Source organism: Suncus etruscus, chromosome 18, assembly GCF_024139225.1.
Source record: "Suncus etruscus isolate mSunEtr1 chromosome 18, mSunEtr1.pri.cur, whole genome shotgun sequence".
Lineage (NCBI taxonomy): Eukaryota > Metazoa > Chordata > Mammalia > Eulipotyphla > Soricidae > Suncus > Suncus etruscus.
Window position 1 is genome coordinate 59,075,432 of NC_064865.1, and position 19,411 is coordinate 59,094,842.

The following is a 19,411-nucleotide window of genomic DNA, read 5'->3' on the forward strand; positions in this document are numbered from 1 at the left end:
CACTCACTCACTAACTCTCTTCACTGGCTTGGGATGGAAGGACAGACGGACACACACACACACACACACAGTCACTCACTTACTCGCTCACTCACTCACTCACTCTCTGCAGAGCTTCTTCAATTTCACATTTTGTCTTGACCAGACCAAGAACTCTTGAGCACACACCTGCTCTAGTGACATGCAGAATATTCTGTTTACTGTAGGTCAGCACTGACTTACAGCCGGGTAGGGAGCCCCTGGCTCACATCATTGGGGTGCAGCAGCCCCCACCCCCCACAGCAGGCACCAGCCTCTGCTCAGCAGGAGGAAGAGCTGTCATGGCCCTCTTCCCCACAACAAGCAGGCTACTGTGGATTGTCCAGAAGAGAGCAGACGGCCCCCCCTTACTTTATCCTACAGAAGGAAGCTGGGGTCCTCCCCTCTGTCTCCACAAACTTCTTCCCCTATGTGCTCATTTCTCGTCACTCGACGTGTCTGGGCCACAGGAGTCACGATGTGGAGTGCCTGGCCCGGGGTTTACCTGATGTAGTGTTTCTGATCGTGTAAGGTGGATGGTGTTTCCAGTAACTTTTCCAGAAGCAGTTCCCGCAAGGCTTGGATCCGAGTTTCCACCTCGGCGTAGTCTATTAAAAGGGGAAAAGAGGGATGAAAACGGGTGTAGGATGGAAACTGTACCTTGAGAAGACCAAGATCAGCAGAGTTGAAGGCTGGAGGTCACCCCAGAGAACTCTGGGTGGGGAGGGGGTTACAACTTTCTGCCTGGAGCTTATATGCTCTGGGTATGTCACGAGATACATATTTACCATGATGATAAAAAATAAAAGTGAAGTTCTCCAGACCAGCCTCACATATGGCTGAAACAGAGCCGAGATCATGTTCCTAGCTGAGGCAAACATTTACCTTCAGGCTTCGCTCAGCTAGAAAATGCTGCCTAAAAGGCCATTTGCAAAACCTTTCTCACGCAGCACCGGCAATTTCGAAAATGAGTTTGTTGAGTTTCATTGGGGTTAGAATCATAAATAGACTAGTTTGGTTTTGATTTCTCAACAACAGAGACTGACATGTCATTTTCCAGCTCCAGAAAATATCTGTAATTGACTTTTTGCAACTACAAGATTTCTTTTTCTTTTATTTATTTATTTTTTTTAATAGCATCCCAGTGAAAGTCCCAAACTAATTGCTCCCATTGTCATGGCTGCTCTTTTTCACTCTGTTTTTGTCCAGTCAAGGGAGAAGGCTATTATTTTTTCGGCAGGGTCCTGTTTGGAAAAGAACCCCGTGTAAACAAAATCTCGCACCCGTAACATTCTTTGCCCGGCGCGGTACACGTTCTTCCTGTAAAAGGCAAGTGGGAAGATCGAAGAGGGATAAACAAATCTTACATTTCTTGAAGACGTGGACTTCCGTCTTCCCAAAGAGCGACTTGGCCTTTTCATAGTCATTTATAACCACATCATAATCACCCTGTGAAAGAAAGAAACATTGGAGGAAGGACCATGGAATAAAGACAGTTGGTTAAGAAAAAAATAAATTAAACTAAATGAAATACAACTGAACGTCCATCGGGACTCTTTAAAAGTTCATGACGTCTCTCCACCAGCGACACATCAATAAGTACCTTTTGAATATTCCTTTCAATATTTAGAGGGAGGTTGAACAGAAACTTAAATCGCTGAAGCACATTCAGTGCATTCCTCGTGGAATCTGCCTTGTCCTTCCGACCCAAAACCTCTTGGAATAACGTGTCAGCGGAGGTACTTGCTCCTGTTGGGAAAGAAGAAGCGACAATTTAGAGATTTTTAGAACAGACACAGAAACCATTGAGATCAGAAAATGTGTGACCAGGGGAAAAAAAAAAATTATGGTGGCTTTCCTTGCACACATCCTCCCAGACTGCTTGTTTCGAGGGGAGTTCTTTCGTGCGTTTGCACAAATATCATTGTTTTACCCACGAAATCTTTTTGTGTGTTGAGAACCAAGTCAACTCCCTCCGAATTCTCTATACTGTGAACCTGCATTTGTTTTCATTTCTCTTCTCGATTTGAAAACAATTAGGGGGCTCCCAGATTTATTTTTCACCCCAGACAGTAAATTAACACCCGTGCTATACACAAATTTACTGATTCGGGGGGGGGGGGGTCAAGTGTGGTAATAAACAAGACAAGAAAAACACTTTTTTTTATTCCATCAAAGTGCTTCCTCCAAAATTCAGAACGAATCCTGATTCTTGGCAAATTCTCTCCCTTGAGCAGATACAGAGGGGGGGGGGGGAAAAAAAAAAAGCCCACAGGAGTGATGATTTTAAAGGACAAATTTTTGACATGCCATCGTTGGTTTTTAAAACAGCCTTTACAAATGACATCCACGCTCATGCTCTCTATCTCTAACCATCTTGTATTTTTCTTTTAAGCACTGAAAAGACCTCCCACTCTCTGAATTACTCGCAAGAATGAGGTGCTTTCTCTACTGCAGAAGTCACCGGGTACCCAAATAGCTCACTTTTTTTTTTCCCTACATCCAACTTGTGAATTTTATTTTTAATTATCCACGGGGAAGAGAGGAGAGAAAGGAGAAACTGTTTTTCAACTTTTTGATCGCTGCTCATAAAAACCTTGAGCATTATCTGGTCTAGTGACTATACTTTAAGCAAAGATGAAAAAAAAAAAAATGACCTCAGGCTCCCTGGGCGGTTTGTAGCGGCGGGTTTTCTCCTGCGCCCTCCGTGGGTGGCCCTGGTCTGCTCAAAGTCGGCTTTGTAACCTAATTGTTTTATCTAAATCATGTTTAAATTCGGGTAAAATTTTAAAGGCCCGGAATAAAAATTTTGTTTGGTCAGGAGAGCTGTTTTCACCACAGGCTATTTAAGCAAGAATTCTCCCTTTCGACTTCTACAATGAGAAAAAAAAAATAATAATAATTTGCCTTTCTGCCACCAGACACGTGGGCAAAGCCAAGAAGTAACTGCAGTTTAGGAGAGGTGAAAGTATTGTACCAAAGAAATGATCAGCATTTGTTCTGCGTCTTTAAAAATACAAAACTTTCATGGGCTGGGGGCTTCCTGGGTTAAGAGAAAAGGAATGAAGGATTTTGTTGTTGTTGTTGTTGTTGTTGTTGTTGTTTGTTTAAAGCTTAATTATTTATGTGTGAACCTGGGGGTTAATCAACCCTCAGGCATGTTTTTGTCTGAAAAATGAAGGACGTTTGGGGAAAAAAAAAAAGTCTAAAAATTCAAAATAAGACTTTGCTGCTCCTAGCACCTGAAAATGTGGGCTGGAGCCTTCAAAAATAATAATAATAAAAATTAACCAGTGAACTACTTTTTTAATGCATCAAAAAATGGGAAAATAGCGAGGTAGAAAAATCCCCTCTTTATAAAATAAAACCTAGACCCCGTTATAAAGGAAAATTCCTGGATCACAATTCCAAGCAGTGTAATTAGAATTCAACGTATTTATAAAGAAATGTATGCACAGAGACAAGAATTCATGCTCAGAGGCAGAGACAAGTCCTGAGGTTTTAGTGGTAGATTATTTCTCTGCATCGGCTTCTTTTATTTTTCTTTTTTCCTGTTGTAATTTTGACTGCATTCAGATGAAGATGTGTGTGGGATTTGCATGACTTTTCTTACTGGAAGTTTCTACCCACTAGTTAAGGACAGGAGAGCCGTGAAACCGAGGATGGTGGGAACAGCCCAGAGCTCACATTTCCTGTCACTGTTCTCGAGGGGTAACAGTAAGAGAACAAAAACCAGCAGAAAAACTGCCCCCCCGCACAGCCACCAAACCTCCCACTGTACCCCGTCGTGTCCGAGACCTACAAACACTCCCCAATAAAACCACCTCCCACCCGCCTACTTTACACATATAATATGGTCCCACACCTGGGAACCTTCATCAAGGGCTACTGGCTGGTGCATGTAACCACAGAACAAACTGGATTTGGATCCCCTGATCTGGATGTGAGCCCTAGCTCTGCCCTGGGGCTGCAGAGGGAAAGAACCTGGACCATGTCTCACCCAGTCCTGAGCTTAGTCCTGCCCTTCTCTCCGACAGATGAACCCAGTGCACAGACTGCCAGGCTGGGAAAAGACCAGAGGTCCTTCAACATGTGTATGCATGAGTCCCACGGTCCCCTGGGGGGAAAGCAAGGGCCCTGGAAGGAGTCTTGAGGAACAAATCCTTTGGAGCTGTTCATAGGGGGGATACAATAAAGCAGGTCTAAGTCATTCCTGTTAGAAGGTAGTTCTAGAGAGCAGAAGACAGGTCCACAGGGCACTGAGAGGTGGTAGGTAGAAGGGGACTGTGGGGGATCAGGAGACTGGCAGGACCCTGCCCAGGCCTGTCCTCTCTCAGTGTGGTGGGGAGAGGTAGGGAGAAGTGGCCGCAGCACTGCAGGCGGAGCAGCCAAGCTCACACCCACCCAAGGCACAGTGGTGGGCACGGAATTCTTCTCAATTGTGCCTGGGACTCTGGCCCTGCAGAGGAGGATGCAGCCCTGGCACTGCAGGGGGTTGCATCCCAGCCTCAATGATGCAAATACTGGGGCTGCTCATCAGGAAACAACTCTAATGATTGACTCTAATGACACAACCCTAATGGAAAGTGCTGACACTTGAGGGGACCACAGACACACACAGACACACACACACAGACACACAGACACACACACAGTTTACCCCAGCAATCTGGGACAGAAAGAAACACACACACACACACACACACACACACACACACACACACACACACACACACACACACACACAGTTTATCCCAGCAATGGGCAACTGAAAATGAGATCAGCAGATAAACATGGAGTACTGAGCCAGTGGGCTTTGGTTTAGTTTGGGCTTATTCCTGATTCCTTGGTTCTATCTGTGCTCAGGGTTCGGTCTTGCTGGGGCTTGGAAAACGTTAGGGGGTGACGCAGATTGAACCTGAATTAGTCTGGTGGAAGACAAATGCCTTATATCTAGTGCTAAGAGAAGTTGCTTTGTTTTTTAATAAGCTCCACCTTTGCTTTGATTCACACAGCACTCATTGGCTCCTTACATCTCTATGCTATAATGGCCAAATGTCCCTCAGTGTTGATGGCTCTAGAACTTTATTCTTGGTGGATCTAGAACTTTGGTCTGCTAGATCTAGAGCTTTGGTCTGCTAGATCTAGAACTTTGGTCTGCTAGATCTAGGGCTTCAGCCTCAAAAGGATCTAGAGCTTCTGTCTGAATAGATCTATGACTTTAGTCTGGATGGATCTAGAATTTCAGTATGGGTGAATCTATAACTTCAGTCTTGAAGAGCTAGAATTTGAGTCTAGGTATACATTCCTTCTAGACACCCAGGAATAACCGTCCGTCTGACCACTTTACTGCACTACTCTGAAACTGCCTTATTCTAACTTCTTCATCTGTGATTATCTCCCAAAAAACACGTGCATCCTGACTCCACTGACATGTGCTCTGTCCCCCATCAAACAGGCAGTTTTAAGCTGCATTCCATGGGACTGGCTACTGGGCAAAGCTTGATGAATGTGACGAGTAGGAAACAGGGAGGCGGGCAACATGGCTTAGGTACAGGGTTCCGGCATCTTAGGCTCCACATATCATAAATCCAGGGGATCTTTTCCTTGCTTTTTACTTCTGTCTGTTGATTCCTTTTCTTCCTTACCTCCTCATTGCCCTGGAGTCCTCCCCCACATGCAAACTCAGCTTTCTTGCTCTCTCGCGCTCTCTCTCTCCCTCCCTCCCTCTACCCCTCCCTCTTTCTGTCTCCCTCCCTCCCTCCCCCTCCCTCTCCCTCCTTCCCTCTCCCTCCTTCCCTCTCCCTTCCCTCCCTCCCTCCCCCCTCCTCTCCCTCCTCCCTCCCCTCTCCCTCCTCCCCCCCCCTCCCCCCCCCCCCCCCCCCCCCCTCCCCTCTCTCCCCTCTTCTCCACGTACCATCCAGCTCTTTTCCTTTCTCTTTTTTTCCACTTTGGTGGTTAAAGCTCACAGCTTAAGTCTGGTATGGCACTCAGGTGGGACTTGGGAAACCAAGTGGATTGCGGCCAGGAACCGAACCGGCACCAGTTGAGCGCAACACAGGCACCCTGCCCATTGCACCATCTCTCTGACGTCCACCTGGCTCTTTTCAAACCCAAGTTTTATGTGCAGAGCAGGGCAGTGTAGAAAGTTTCCAGTTCTGGTCCTTTCCTGAAACTCTCCCATTACTCACCAGGGGCCTCTGGGAACGAGATAGGGCTTACAGCCCCACACAGAAAAGGTTTCCTGGCAAAGTTCATCCTTCGAGCAGCCTGGCACGAGAGGGAGGGGCCCACAGGGGGTTCTGGTTCCTGAAGCAACGACAGCCCCACCTCTCTGCGAGGTGGTGAAGCACAGTGCTGCCTGCTAAACTTCCCCTACACCCTTCACTTTGTTTCCTCCACAAGACTCATGGGCCTCTCTGAAGATGCCCCACTCTCTACTTTCCCAAATCCCCTAAGACTGGCTCTAGATGTCCCCCAGATTGGTACCTGACCCCTGGAATTTTATGACCTGCTTAGGTGGCTTAATTTCTCCTAAGGTTATAGAAGCTTCTGGAAACCAAGCATAAGTCTTAGCTTCATGTCTCTGTAGTAGGATGAAGGGTCAGAGCCATAGTGCAGTGGGAAGAGCACTTGACTTGCAAGTACCCCCAACATCCCATACGGTCCCCCAAAAGTAATCCTTGTAAGCAGAGCCAAGAGTAAATGCTGAGCACTGCTGGGTATACCCCAAAACTTTAAAAAAAAAAACAAAAAAAAAAAACCCAGGTAGTTCAAGAACCATGATTTGGCCCAGACCTGTCATCTTCTGAGAGATGCTAAGGCCAACCCAGACCCCACATCATGCAGCATAGACCCTAAAATGACTCCCAGCAAGTGCTCCCCATCACATGTAGGGAAGTGGTTCAAGGGCTGGACCAGAACATGCCGAGCGTGTCTGCAGCCCTGGCTCCATGTTCAGCTCTGTGTGGCCTGCAAGCACAGCAGACCTGAGCCCTGCATCTCCTCAGCTGAGAACCAAACCAAAGGGCCACCAGGCGAGTGGGGAGGGTCCCCAAGATCTGGGCCCACAAGATCAAGAAATCTTTCCAAATCTTCCAGGATTTCTGAAATGGCTCTTTGAAACACTCAAAACACACTTACTTTCAGTTGCAGACGAATAAGAAAAACAGTAAGAATCACTTTTATTTACTTTGTTCATTTGTATTCTGGTTTGGAGGGTCATACCTGGTGGTCTCAAGACTCACTACTGGTTCTTTGCTTGGGGATCACTCCTGGCAATGCCTGGGGGACCTTATGGGGTACCAGGGACCAAAACAGTTCAGCCATGTGCAAGGGAAGAATCCTACCCACTGTACTATCACTCTTTTTTTTTTTTTTTTTTTTTTTGGTTTTTGGTTTTTGGGCCACACTCGGCAGTGCTCAGGGGTTACTCCTGGCTGTCTGCTCAAAAATAGCTCCTGGCAGGCACGGGGGACCATATGGGACACCGGGATTCGAACCAACCACCTTTGGTCCTGGATCGGCTGCTTGCAAGGCAAACTCTGCTGTGCTATCTCTCCGGGCCCTGTACTATCACTCTTAACCCCCAAGAATCTTAATTTATTGTAGAGTAGAAACATTAGAAATATTAAAACTCCAACTGTTTTATTTCTTTAAATAAATTTTTATATAAATTTTAAATAAAGTTTCTGATCCAAAACTTGTTGTCTCAAATGATTACTTGCCCTCTTCTTTCATCATTAAAGTTATCAAATGGGGCAGGAAGAAACAAACGGAGAGTAAAGGCCTGGCCTCGCATTTCAAGGATGCCCAGTTCAACACGCCATCCCATAGAGTTCCTCAATTACTGTCAGAACTGTGCACAGAGAACCAGGAATAGTCCCTGAGTACCACCAAGGTGGCTCCTCCCCACAATAAAAAAAAAAAAAGAACTAATAAGCATCAAGCCCCTTTTCTTATATTTATCCAAACACTTTGCTCCCTACTAGATAGTTCCATTTCAAGGTTTTTTCCCTCAACAATCCTGGAAGCATCATGTTTCTCAGGGACTCTGAATTTTATTCCATCTTACCATGCTCCTTGGCAGGGCTTCACCCAACGAGCAACTTTCATCCCTCTGAATCCCCAAGCACACCCTATGCACTGGGCTAATCCTCACTCTGCATCACCATAATCCATGGGACCCAGGGACCCATCAAGACACACACAGGCATGGCTGACCCAGTGCCGTGGACACTGGGGATGGTTGCCTGGCACTGGGGTTCATTATGGGGAGATCCAAGGACTGAGCACTAAAGCAAACAAATTCTGCCCTCGAGGCAATAAGAGGGACATACTGGAGAGGTGTACTGAGATAGATGGACTGCAGTCCCCCAAGTCTGTGTCTATCCAAACCAAGCCAAGCACACACTCAGGGCCAGATTTTGGGCTCTCACTCCCACCCTGTTCCTCATAGCTCAGAGGCCCTGTGCCCCTTCTCCATGGCACCCTTCAGGCCTCACCATTTTCCATCACTTAGACGCAACCAAACTGTTTCGTGGGGAGGAAAAAGCAGCTGGAGAATGCGCAGCGCCACCCTGGCTCCCCAGGGAGTACTGCAGAAGTTCTGTTTCTCCTGCAGCTGTTGTGTCCAGCAGAGAAAACAGATGGTCAGTCAGATCCAGACCCATCCAGGGGAGCCTCAAGGTTTGGGTTATTGTGAGACATTCCCTCCTAGTGTGCGAACAGCAGCACAGTTTGTGCCTCTGGCTGGCCCAGCCACATCTTCAGGACTCAAATGTCCTTCCTCGCAGACATCAACTGGGTAAACCTGCTTGGTCCCCTAGAAATAACCAAGAACTCAGTGTGGGATATCTAAACTTAAGGTCAATGAGCAACTCAGTGTGGGATATCTAAACTTGAGGTCAATGAGCAGCCGTCACGTTGGTACTGGTTTGAAATTGAGACGGAATCACCAAGTCTCAGAGCAAATATGAGAGTTGGTGGCAAGTGTGAAACGTTAAGAACGATGCCGGCGGGAGGGTTCGAGAAACAGAACCCAGATAAAATGGGCTGAGTCCCTTACAGAGGTTGCCCTTTCTGAAGCTGGACAGTCTCTTTTAAGAGAACACACGGTTCAACCCATGCACTCACGCATGCACAAAAATACAAACATACTCACAACCACTCACATACACACAAACACCTATAAACAGATGTTAATTAGTAAACATAGCTGCCTTGGAACCAGACAGGTTCAGGCATATTTTAAGTACTTTTCCTCCCCAATATAGTACTGAGTAGATTTCAATAGAGTACTGAGCATATTTTCTCTTCTTTACCATCATTGAAGTAGTAACATTTTCTTTTTTCCTAAGCTTACTTTATTGGGAAAAATTCCGTAGATAAAACATACACAAAATGGGGGTTTATCGATTATTTTGTCAATAAACTCAAATATTGGCTGAGTTGCTAAGTCTCAGAAGCCAAAACTTTCATGTTTCACATGTAGACCTTCATGGTTCACATGAAGACCATTACAATCTTCATGGTTTACATCAGACCTTCACATTTTACATGCAAATTTCTCCACTTTCTGAGCCAAGCAGTCAGAGATAATAGATCGGGAAAGGCACTTGCTCTGCAGTAGGCCAACCCTAACTTGATCCCTGATTGGTTTGATCCCTGGCACCACACAGGGTCCTCTGACCCTGACAACCACAAGAGTGATCCCTGAGCATGGCCAGGTATGATCTAGCAATCCCACATCATCAACACACACACACACACACACACACACACACACACACACACATCTAAGCTGGCTTAAAGGAAGTCTCTATGATTTATTTCTTCCATTTTCCATAACCCATTCCTCACTTTTTTACTGTTCCCTAGTCCGATAGCTTCAGAAGGAGCTGGGTCACTGTCACTCTCCTATGTGAGGACAGAAATAGGCACTGGGAAAGGACAGGCACTATCCAGCTCACTCCTGACTCTGATCTAAGCATGACTCCACACAGCAGCTGCTAAGCCAACACTACTCACAACGACGCACAACTGTAGACGCATAGCCCGGGACAGCAAAAGGCCACATGCAGCTGTTAACGACGCACTGGGAAGAACAAGATTGCCCTAAAGAAACATAAATCGAGGGGAAAGCAGGGAGGGTTGCACATCAGAAATGTGCAAAGACGACGCTCAGAAAGCGGTCGCTGTTGGTATGAAGCATGACTGGATCCGAAAGGAGTTAGCAGGAACTTTTCGAGAAAAGTCTGCGGTTCTAAAGGGACAGAAGTCAAATAATTTCCCTCGAAATCCTCATGCCACAAATCCCCAGGGAAGAATTTCAAAACTACTCTTTAACAGGGGGGAAAGAAATTGTGTTAATACGCCAGGCTAAGCCTAAGCCATGAAATGGATATTAATTTTTTTCCAACCTTAACAAGTGTCTATTTCCTTTCATTGATACAACGACCTACTTCCAATTCAGCTTGTTGCCGCAAGTCATCTTTTCAAAAGGTCATAGAAATCGTTTCTCCTGTGAAATTCTGCCCAAGTGGAAAAGATCCTTTCAAGAGCTTCAATGTCTAACTTTCTTTATAGAAACATCTTTAATAAATGGCTGCATGGAATTCAGAATTAACTCACTTAGAACAAAGCTGGTGTCTCAGTTCTCCAGACAACAGCCAGTCAACAATTAAAACAAAAATCACAGCAGTAATAATAACCACGGGGAAAATGACTTCAAATTACATTTAAGTTAAACACAGATTTAGGAAAAAATTGGAGTTACTCGATTTCTACTACCAAGTAAAAATCTCATAGGGAATTAAAAGTTTCATCCTAAAAAAATGTTTTGTTTTACCAGAAAGTTCCAAATCTGATAACCAGATTATGAATAGAGTTATCCTTCCTCAAGGAACAAGATAAAATCAGAAGTACAAAATTAATGGACTATATTAATGTGAAGATATTAATATAATATGAAATAGGCCCTGTAGTCAAAGATTCACCAGAGATCTGATGTGAAGGGTCTTAATGGTTTCATTCATTCTTATTCTCCTTCACAGGAAAACCATAGGCCACACTCATAAGCAAATACAAGAAGGTTTCCTCAGGCCTTGCTATTCCAGGTCAAAGGTTTCTTAGGTGAGTAAGAGAGAGGAAAGTGCTTCTACGACACTCATATTCCAACAGAGAGAGACTCATCTCATGAATTTCCTCTCAGTCTCACAGTAAGAAGCTGGAGGCTCGGACCATCTCAGGAAAAAATAAAACTACAGAGGAAAGAAGTAAAAAGGCCCCCAAACTTGACAGATATCCATTTTCTTTGAGCTACAATTTTTACAAAATAGCTCAGACTTAGAAATATCTTTCGAAAAACTCTTGACTTCTTTGGGGGCGGTGATGGAAATAAGATCCAGCAAAAATAAAATAAGTGACACCTAAGAAACTTGCCACTGTGTGGTAGCCATCTTGGTAGATGCCTAGAAATGCTTTATGGTTAATGGCAATACCATTACTTCAGCGCTTCTCTCTGCTGGAAGACACTCTCTCAGCAACTGGCCCCTTCATGGCAACCATTTTTGGGGTAACTTCTCAAGAAGTCTATTGGCTTGTTTTCAAATTATGATTTCTCATAAACAGAATGTAAGCAGACACAGAACATTCCTTTTCAATGTGTTTTAATTCCCCTGTATGCTCATTAAATCATTATGTTCTGGAAACAAATAGTAAAACGCATCTTACAGCCTTGTTCTGAGAAAGCAGGTCTGGGGACTATAGGAAAGCTTGTTCTAAAAGGCCATAAAATAGTTTGGGGGTGGTGGTGACAGGACAAAGCTTACTGTTGAGGACATTCTCCAGTTTTTGCGTCATGGATCCCTCAACTTTTTCCGTTCCATCCGCTTCGAGCTTTTGATGGATGGCTGGCAAAAGAGAAAACATCTAGTTAACATAGAGGCCGTGTCAATGGGTGGGAATATATTACAGCAAAGTGACCTTTCGAAACAGCTCTTGAAACGGTTCTATGATTTTCACTGCTGGAAAGAAGCACAAACACGCACCAATACTGCAAAGGAACCAACAGACTCTTGTCAAGCTATTCAGAGCTCAACTCTTCAAAAACAGGTCATCAGACACATACTCAATCATTCCATCGCCAGGGATGAATGCTAAAGAAGGCTGCATCAATAAAAGGAGAAAAGTGAGACATTAAGCAACAAAAAGTTTTGATATTTGGCAAAGAAAAAAAACAAAGAAATTTATTCTTATTTTTCCCTATTGCCAAAGTGAAACCTGTTACTGAACATCTTCTGAATTCAAAATATTGTATCTCCATTCTTGGGGTATAAAATGGCAAAATAACCATGATACATTCTTCTATTCATGCTCATTCTTCTTCTGAGGCTCCCAGGAAAGATCTAGTAACATCTGCCCATGTAGTGCATGAGAAACAGAAGAAGTCTTTTCAATGGCCTTTGATCTGTTGCTGTTTTATGCTGGTCTGGTTCAATGAGGATTATTGGGAAATCCTATCACTTTAGCTTCAAAAACTGCTGTTTACTAAGAAAGGAAGTTCTCGACAAGGCACAGTAGGCTTAATTTGGCAAAATGTTAAGGACACTTTATTTTTTTCCAATTAAAATTTTAAAATCAATATATTTATTTAAGCATCATGATTACAAACATGTTTGTAAATGTTTCAGTCATAAAAAGAATACCCCCCCTTCATCAATGCAACCCTCCCGCCACAATGGCCCCCTTTTGCATCCTCCCCCACCCCTACTTGTATTCGAGACAGAAAGCCTATTTCTCTTACTCACTACCATTGTCATGATAGTTGTTAGTGTAGTTATTTCTCTAACTGCACTTACCACTCTTTGTGGTAAGCTTCATATCATAGGCTGCTCCTTTCAACATTAAGGACACTTTAAAATAAAATGACCCAATACATTTCAAGCCCAAACTTGTGATATCATAAAAAAAAAAGAATTAAAAACAAGGTTCAGAGATGTAGTTCATTTGCACGTATGTGTGAAGGGCCTAGCCTGAATTCCTAACACCACCACCAAATAAATGATATGTAAGACTAAAAAAATAAAATAACAAGACATGGTAAGTTTCTCGTTCCTATTGCTCATCTTCGAAGATGTCCACGCTGGTTTGTTCTCATAGTTCTATTTCTCATGGTTCAGTACAGTTAAGCCAACTGAAGTCCCAGAATCAGAGTTCAAATTTGAATTGGAGGGGTCTGATCTCAGAACAAGAAACTTGGCCCGAAACTATCTACATGACCTGTGCGAGTGGACTTAAACTGCCTGAGCCTGTTTACACATTGGGAAAAGGAGAAGAAGGGACAGGGTGAGTGAGTCTGGAACTACAATTAGTAGCCAAGACCTTCTCCCTCCAAAATAGGAACTGCCCCAATGCTAGACTTAAATACCTAACTCACTAGTGCCAACATTCAAATAGCGCTGTGCTATTTGCTCACCATCAAATGGGGAGTCAGACTTCCTGACAGGGGGCTTAAAGAAATGCCTTTCGGGGGCCGGGCGGTGGCGCTGGAGGTAAGGTGCCTGCCTTGCCTGCGCTAGCCTAGGACGGACCGAGGTTCGATCCCCCGGCGTCCCATATGGTCCCCCAAGAAGCCAGGAGCAACTTCTGAGCGCATAGCCAGGAGTAACCCCTGAGCGTCACAGGGTGTGGCCCAAAAACCAAAAAAAAAAAAAAAAAAAAAAAAAAAAAAACAAAAAAAAAAAAAAAAAAAAAGAAATGCCTTTCGTTGCTTCTGTTTCTCTCGGCCAGGACAGGGGTATTTCTGGACTGCTGAAGAAAAGGCCCCTTTCCAGGCCATTACAAGATAATCTGTCTCCATGAACACACTGGTTTAAAAGAATCCCAGAAGGAACCGAGTGCCCGTCTGTATCACTAACATACTCTCAACATGGATTTCTCCACTTCTTCTGGGTACTTTCTAACCCCAAACTTGCCCTTTTCCATACTTTATTCTCTTTTTTCAAAGCAACATCAAATTCTGTTTGAAATTCTGTAATAAATGACAAACCTGTTTCTATTTTGAAGCCCATTAATGGAAAGAATTAAAAATATATACTTGGGCAGGGGGAGGGGAAAGGAAATCAGCAACTAGACTTAATTGTCTTGGCTGACTCAGGACCTTTTTTTTTTTTTTTTTTTTTTTTTTTTGTGGTTTTTGGGTCACACCCGGCAGTGCTCAGGGGTTACTCCTGGCTCCATGCTCGAAATTGCTCCTGGCAGGCACAGGGGACCATATGGGACGCTGGGATTCGAACCGATGACCTCTTGCATGAAAGGCAAACGCTTTACCTCCATGCTATCTCTCCAGCCCCAGGACCTTTTTTTTTTAAGTGAGTTCTTTGACATTCAACTTCTGAGTGGATGGTAATGGAGATAGAAAATGTTTCCAGGGCCAGAGCAATAACACTGCGAGGAAGGTGTTTCCCTTGCATGCAGCCGATCAGGGTTCAAAATAACTAGCATCCTTTAAGGTTCCCTGAGCTCCACCAGGAGTGAATACTGAGCATAGCCAGGTTTGGACCAAAATTTAAAACAAACAAACAAGCAAACAAAACAAAGCATAATGCTGTTTCACACATCAATGTTGAAACTTAAACTTGATGACTTAAAAGACTAAAGGAAGGAGATTAAAAAATGCTCATCTTGATGTAGATGCTGAAACATCACGTAGAGAATTCACATTCTACTAGTTCATAGCCCCTGGACAGATGCCAACTTCCCTTGCTCGTCACGCTGCTCACCCTGGAGATCTAGAAGCTTCTATGAGCCTCTTTTGTGCTTGGCTTCTGAAAGTCTTGAAGCAGCCAGTTTCTTCCTTCTGTTCTTCCTGTTAATTTGATTGTGTGTGTGTGTGGGGGGGGGGTGGTCCACACCCAATGATTGTGTGTGTGGGGGGGGGGGTTTGTCCACACCCAATGATGCCCAGGGCTCACTCCTGGCGATGCCAGAGATGGAACCCAGTTTGGCCACAAGCAAGGTCAGTGCCCACCCTCCCTACTGTCCTATGGCTCCGGCCCTGCACCCCGTTTGTTAAAGTGACGCTGTTGTCTGCGGGGAATAAACACAGTTCCCCTCAGCACCAATCCTGCGACTGGGAGTCATATCAACACTCGGGGGTCCTGTCGCTGCCTGTTCCCGAGCTGAAAGGCGCCCGAGGCTGCAGGGCAGCAGGTCAGGGTGAGGTGAGCCGGGCCCCCACAGCTCGGTTTACAGCCGGTGCAGCTGACGAAGCTGCTTCCTGCCCCGTCCAGCACCACCGCTGTCGAACTGGCGGCCAGGCCTGCAGGCCCAGAGACACCAGGATCTGATAAAGCAAAATCCTATTTTCCAGAACATTAAACCCCATAACCCAGTGGCTGCTTCGCTTGACCTTTTATTTTCTCAGAAAACACATTTGGAAAGAGGATAACTCAATAAGCAACTGGGGCCCCGAGTGCCGCTGTGTTGTGTTTCTCCATCGTTAGAGCTGAAATCTGGGAGGCAGCTGTGGGACATGAGTTTATACTGGGAAACCACCAAACCAGACCAAACCAAACCAAACCAGACCAAACCTGACCAGACCGAACCTGACCAGATCGAACCAGACCAAACCAAACCAAATTAGACCAGACCAAACCAGACCAAGCCACACCAAACCAAACCAAATCAGACCAAACCAAATAAAAAGGCTGGATGAACAGTTTGATGCAAAGAAAACCCAGTGAGAGGAATGCTACTGCCCACACAAACGAACAAGTATTTGTTAGAGCTTCCGGCTGATATGCGGACACTGAGTGTGCAAATGCTAGTGTGCAAACAACAGACACCCAGCCTCTGTCTCTGTGTTTACACAATGATGCTGTCATGAAGGCCCAAAGATCTGGTCTGTGTGTGGCCACCGCCAAACACTGGCCAGCAACATGCAGACGCCATGTGACAGCCAGCAGAGGAGTGGGGGGGAGGGGACCCTAATGCTAACCAGGTCAGAGACAGGCACTTCGTTTCCAGAAAGATCCAGAGATGAGGGGCCAGGCAGTGGCGCTGGAGGTAAGGTGCCTGCCTTGCCTGCGCTAGCCTAGGACGGACCACAGTTCGATCCCCCGGTGTCCCATATGGTCCCCCAAGAAGCCAGGAGCAACTTCTGAGCGCATAGCCAGGAGTAACCCCTGAGCGGCACAGGGTGTGGCCCAAAAACCAAAAAAAAAAAAAAAAAAAAAAAGAGAACGTATTAAAAGGGGCCGGGAAGGTGGCGCTAGAGGTAAGGTGTCTGCCTTGCAAGCGCTAGCATAGGACGGACCGTGGTTCGATCCCCCGGCGTTCCATATGGTCCCCCCAAGTCAGAGGCGATTTCTGAGCACATAGCCAGGAGTAACCCCTGAGCATCAAATGGGTGTGGCCCAAAAACCAAAAAAAAAAAAAAAAAATCCAGAGATGAAATATCTTAAGGTTCCAGGTGGGATCTCAAGCACACAGACCTCTTGTTTGCTCTCATTTTTTTTTTTTCATTTTTGTTTATGTTTTGAGGTCACACCCAGCGGTGCTCAGGGCTTACTCCTGGCTCTGCACTCAGCAGTCTCTCCTCACTGTGCTCATGGGGCCATATGGGATGCTGGGGATCAAACCTGGGTTGGCTGCATGCAAGGCCAGTCCCCTCCCTACTGTGATATCTCCCAGGACCATCTCCTCTTCATTTTCTACAAGAGCCAAGTGAAGAGAGCCACACTCAGCACTGAGGCTGGAGCTCCTGAGGCATGGAAGTGTGTCGCTTTTTAAAGCTATAAATATTTAAAATACAATAGACAGAACACAATCTTTTTTTTTGTTTCATTTGTTTTTGTTTTTTGTTTGTTTGTTTGTTTTTTTGGGGTCACACCCGGCAACTTTCAGGGGTTCCTCTCACCTGGCTCTAAGGTGAGAAATCGCTCCTGGCAGTCTTGGGGGACCATATGGGATGCCAGAATTCAAACCACTGTCCTTCTGCATGCAAGGCAAACAAATGCCTTACCTCCATGCTATCTCTCCGGCCCCAGAACACAATATTTTTTCAACAGTACACACATGCACGCGCGCACACACACACACACACACACACACACACACACACACACACACACACAAATTTAAAGCAATCTAGAAATGGATAAATAACCTGTTACTCTCAGCCTGCCCTGGTTCAACTGAAAATAAAAACAACAAGGGGCCACTAGAGCCCACCAGTCCAATGGGCAGGGAATCTGCCTTGCACAAGGCCGACCCAAGTTCTACTCCCCAGCTTTCCGCATGGTCCACCAGGCCAGTCAGGAGTGATTCTTGAGTGCAGAACCAGGAGTAACCCTTGAACATTGTCAGATATTAAACAAAACAAAACAAACAAACAAAAACCGAAAGAAAAAAAAAAGGAGAAAAACACTGGTGCACTTTGGGGCACTAGGCCCCAAAGAAGAGATGCTACAAGTCTGAACCAGAGCTGTGAGAAGGACCCAGCAAATATCCTGAAACTGGCTGTTAGAAATCATGGCAGTGTCCAAGCGATGAGACCAAGTAGCAGTGCAAGACCCGGTGGCCAGACTGAGGTGACCAGCAGAAGGCACCGAGGCCCAGAAGGCCTGCAATGCAGAGAAGCCAGAAGCTGCACAAACAGCTACCACAGAGCGCCCAGGCTGCAGGGACGCTGGCATTGAAGAGAATTTGAGCAGTGGCCTCCTGAACAGGGAAGAGGTGGGGGAGGCAGTCTGTTTGCAGAAAGTGCAGAAACCTTTTCTTACAATGCACTGAGGTTGGCTGCAGCAGCTGGACAAAACCACCCGGATTTCTTGGCTGCATTTGGAATAAAGAAGGGGACATGAAGGGGAAGACCAAACCAGCAAGAATTTAAAAATGGACAAATAGGGACCAGAGTAATAGCACAGCAGTAGGGTGTTTGCCTAGCACACTGTCGACCTGGAACAGATCCAGGTTCAATTCCCGGAATCCCAGAGGGTCCCCTGAGGCCTGCCAGGAGCAATTTCTGAGCACAGAGCCTGGAGTAACTCCTGAGCTCTGCTGGGTGTGTGCCATAAACGAAACAAACAAACAAATGAACAAAAAAGTCCAGACAAATAAAAGAAATGGTCTTCAGGAAAAAATATTTGAAGTGGAGGGAAGCGCTCAGCCAGGAGAGATCGCTGCAGAAAGGCAGGGCAGTGCGGTGTTTTGAACAGTGTTGTGTATGCAATCTTTTTGTTTTTGTTTTTGTTTTTTTTTTTTGGTTTTTGGGCCACACCCGGCGGTGCTCAGGGGTTACTCCTGGCTGTCTCCTCAGAGATAGCTCCTGGCAGGCACAGGGTACCACCTTTGGTCCACCTTTGGTCCTGGATCGGCTGCTTGCAAGGCAAACGCCGCTGTGCTATCTCTCCGGGTCCTTGTATGCAATCTTACGGGTAAAATCACTGACAGCCACAGTGCAAGAACTTACAGAGACTGAAAAATGCACCTCTTAGAGAAGCTGAACAGGCGGTGAGAGGCAAACAGGGGTGCGATGGGCATTAGTGAAGGGACTGGAGAAATGAATGAACAGGATTACATCAAATTAAGAAACTTCCAAATTGCAAAAGGAACTATGACTAGAATAAAAAAGAATCCCACAGTCTTGGGAGGAATTAATTTCTCACCACTCATCTGACTTCAGGCTCTAGATTTAACACATAAAGAAAGAGCATCCACAAAATTGAATTTAAAAACAAACAAACATTAAAACAATTGCAGTGGCGCAAGTGGTAAGGCATCTGCTTTGCGCACACTAGCCTAGGACAGACTGAGGTTCAATCCTCTGGTGTCCCATGTGGTCCCCCAAGCCAGGAGTGATTTCTGAGCACAAAGGCAGGAGTAACCCCTGAGCGTTACTGGGTGTGGCCCAAAAAATAAACAACAACAACAAAAAAAAAAAAAACATGGAAAGGAGAGGTGCAAAGAAGATACACATAAAATATGAAGTATGAAATATGAAATAGGATCAAATGCTTTTCAGCACTTCTCATCAGGAGAGTAAGAAATAAAATGAGGAGTTTGATAACTCACACCAGTGAGACCAGTTCATATTAACTGAGAGAGGGAGAGGAGAGGAGGAGGAGAGAGAGAGAGAGAGAGAGAGAGAGAGAGAAAGAAGAGAGAGAAAGAGGAGAGAGAGGAGAGAGAGAGAGAGAGAGAGAGAGAGAGAGAGAGAGAGAGAGAGAGAGAGAGAGAGGAGAGAGAGAGAGAGAGAGAATATCTGTCCACTCAGAAGACAAATTCATTTACAAAACATCTTGGGGCCGGTGGATCAGTAGCACTGCAGTAAGACGTCTGCCTTGCACAGGGACCACAGATCGATCCCCCTAGCGTCCCACATGGTCCC

At 45.4% G+C, this 19,411-nt stretch overlaps 1 protein-coding gene across 1 annotated transcript in view; it reads right to left on the reverse strand.

The window, feature by feature from the left end:
• Positions 1-19,411, reverse strand: part of EXOC2 (exocyst complex component 2) — a 729,898-nt gene that overhangs the window by 85,528 nt on the left and 624,959 nt on the right. Inside the window, exons 7-10 of the mRNA XM_049765112.1 lie at positions 11,850-11,930; positions 1,622-1,767; positions 1,386-1,467; positions 524-626 (exon numbers count right to left, since the gene is read on the reverse strand). Coding sequence (XP_049621069.1) covers positions 524-626; positions 1,386-1,467; positions 1,622-1,767; positions 11,850-11,930 — 412 coding nt within the window. The remainder of the gene's footprint in view (positions 1-523; positions 627-1,385; positions 1,468-1,621; positions 1,768-11,849; positions 11,931-19,411) is intronic.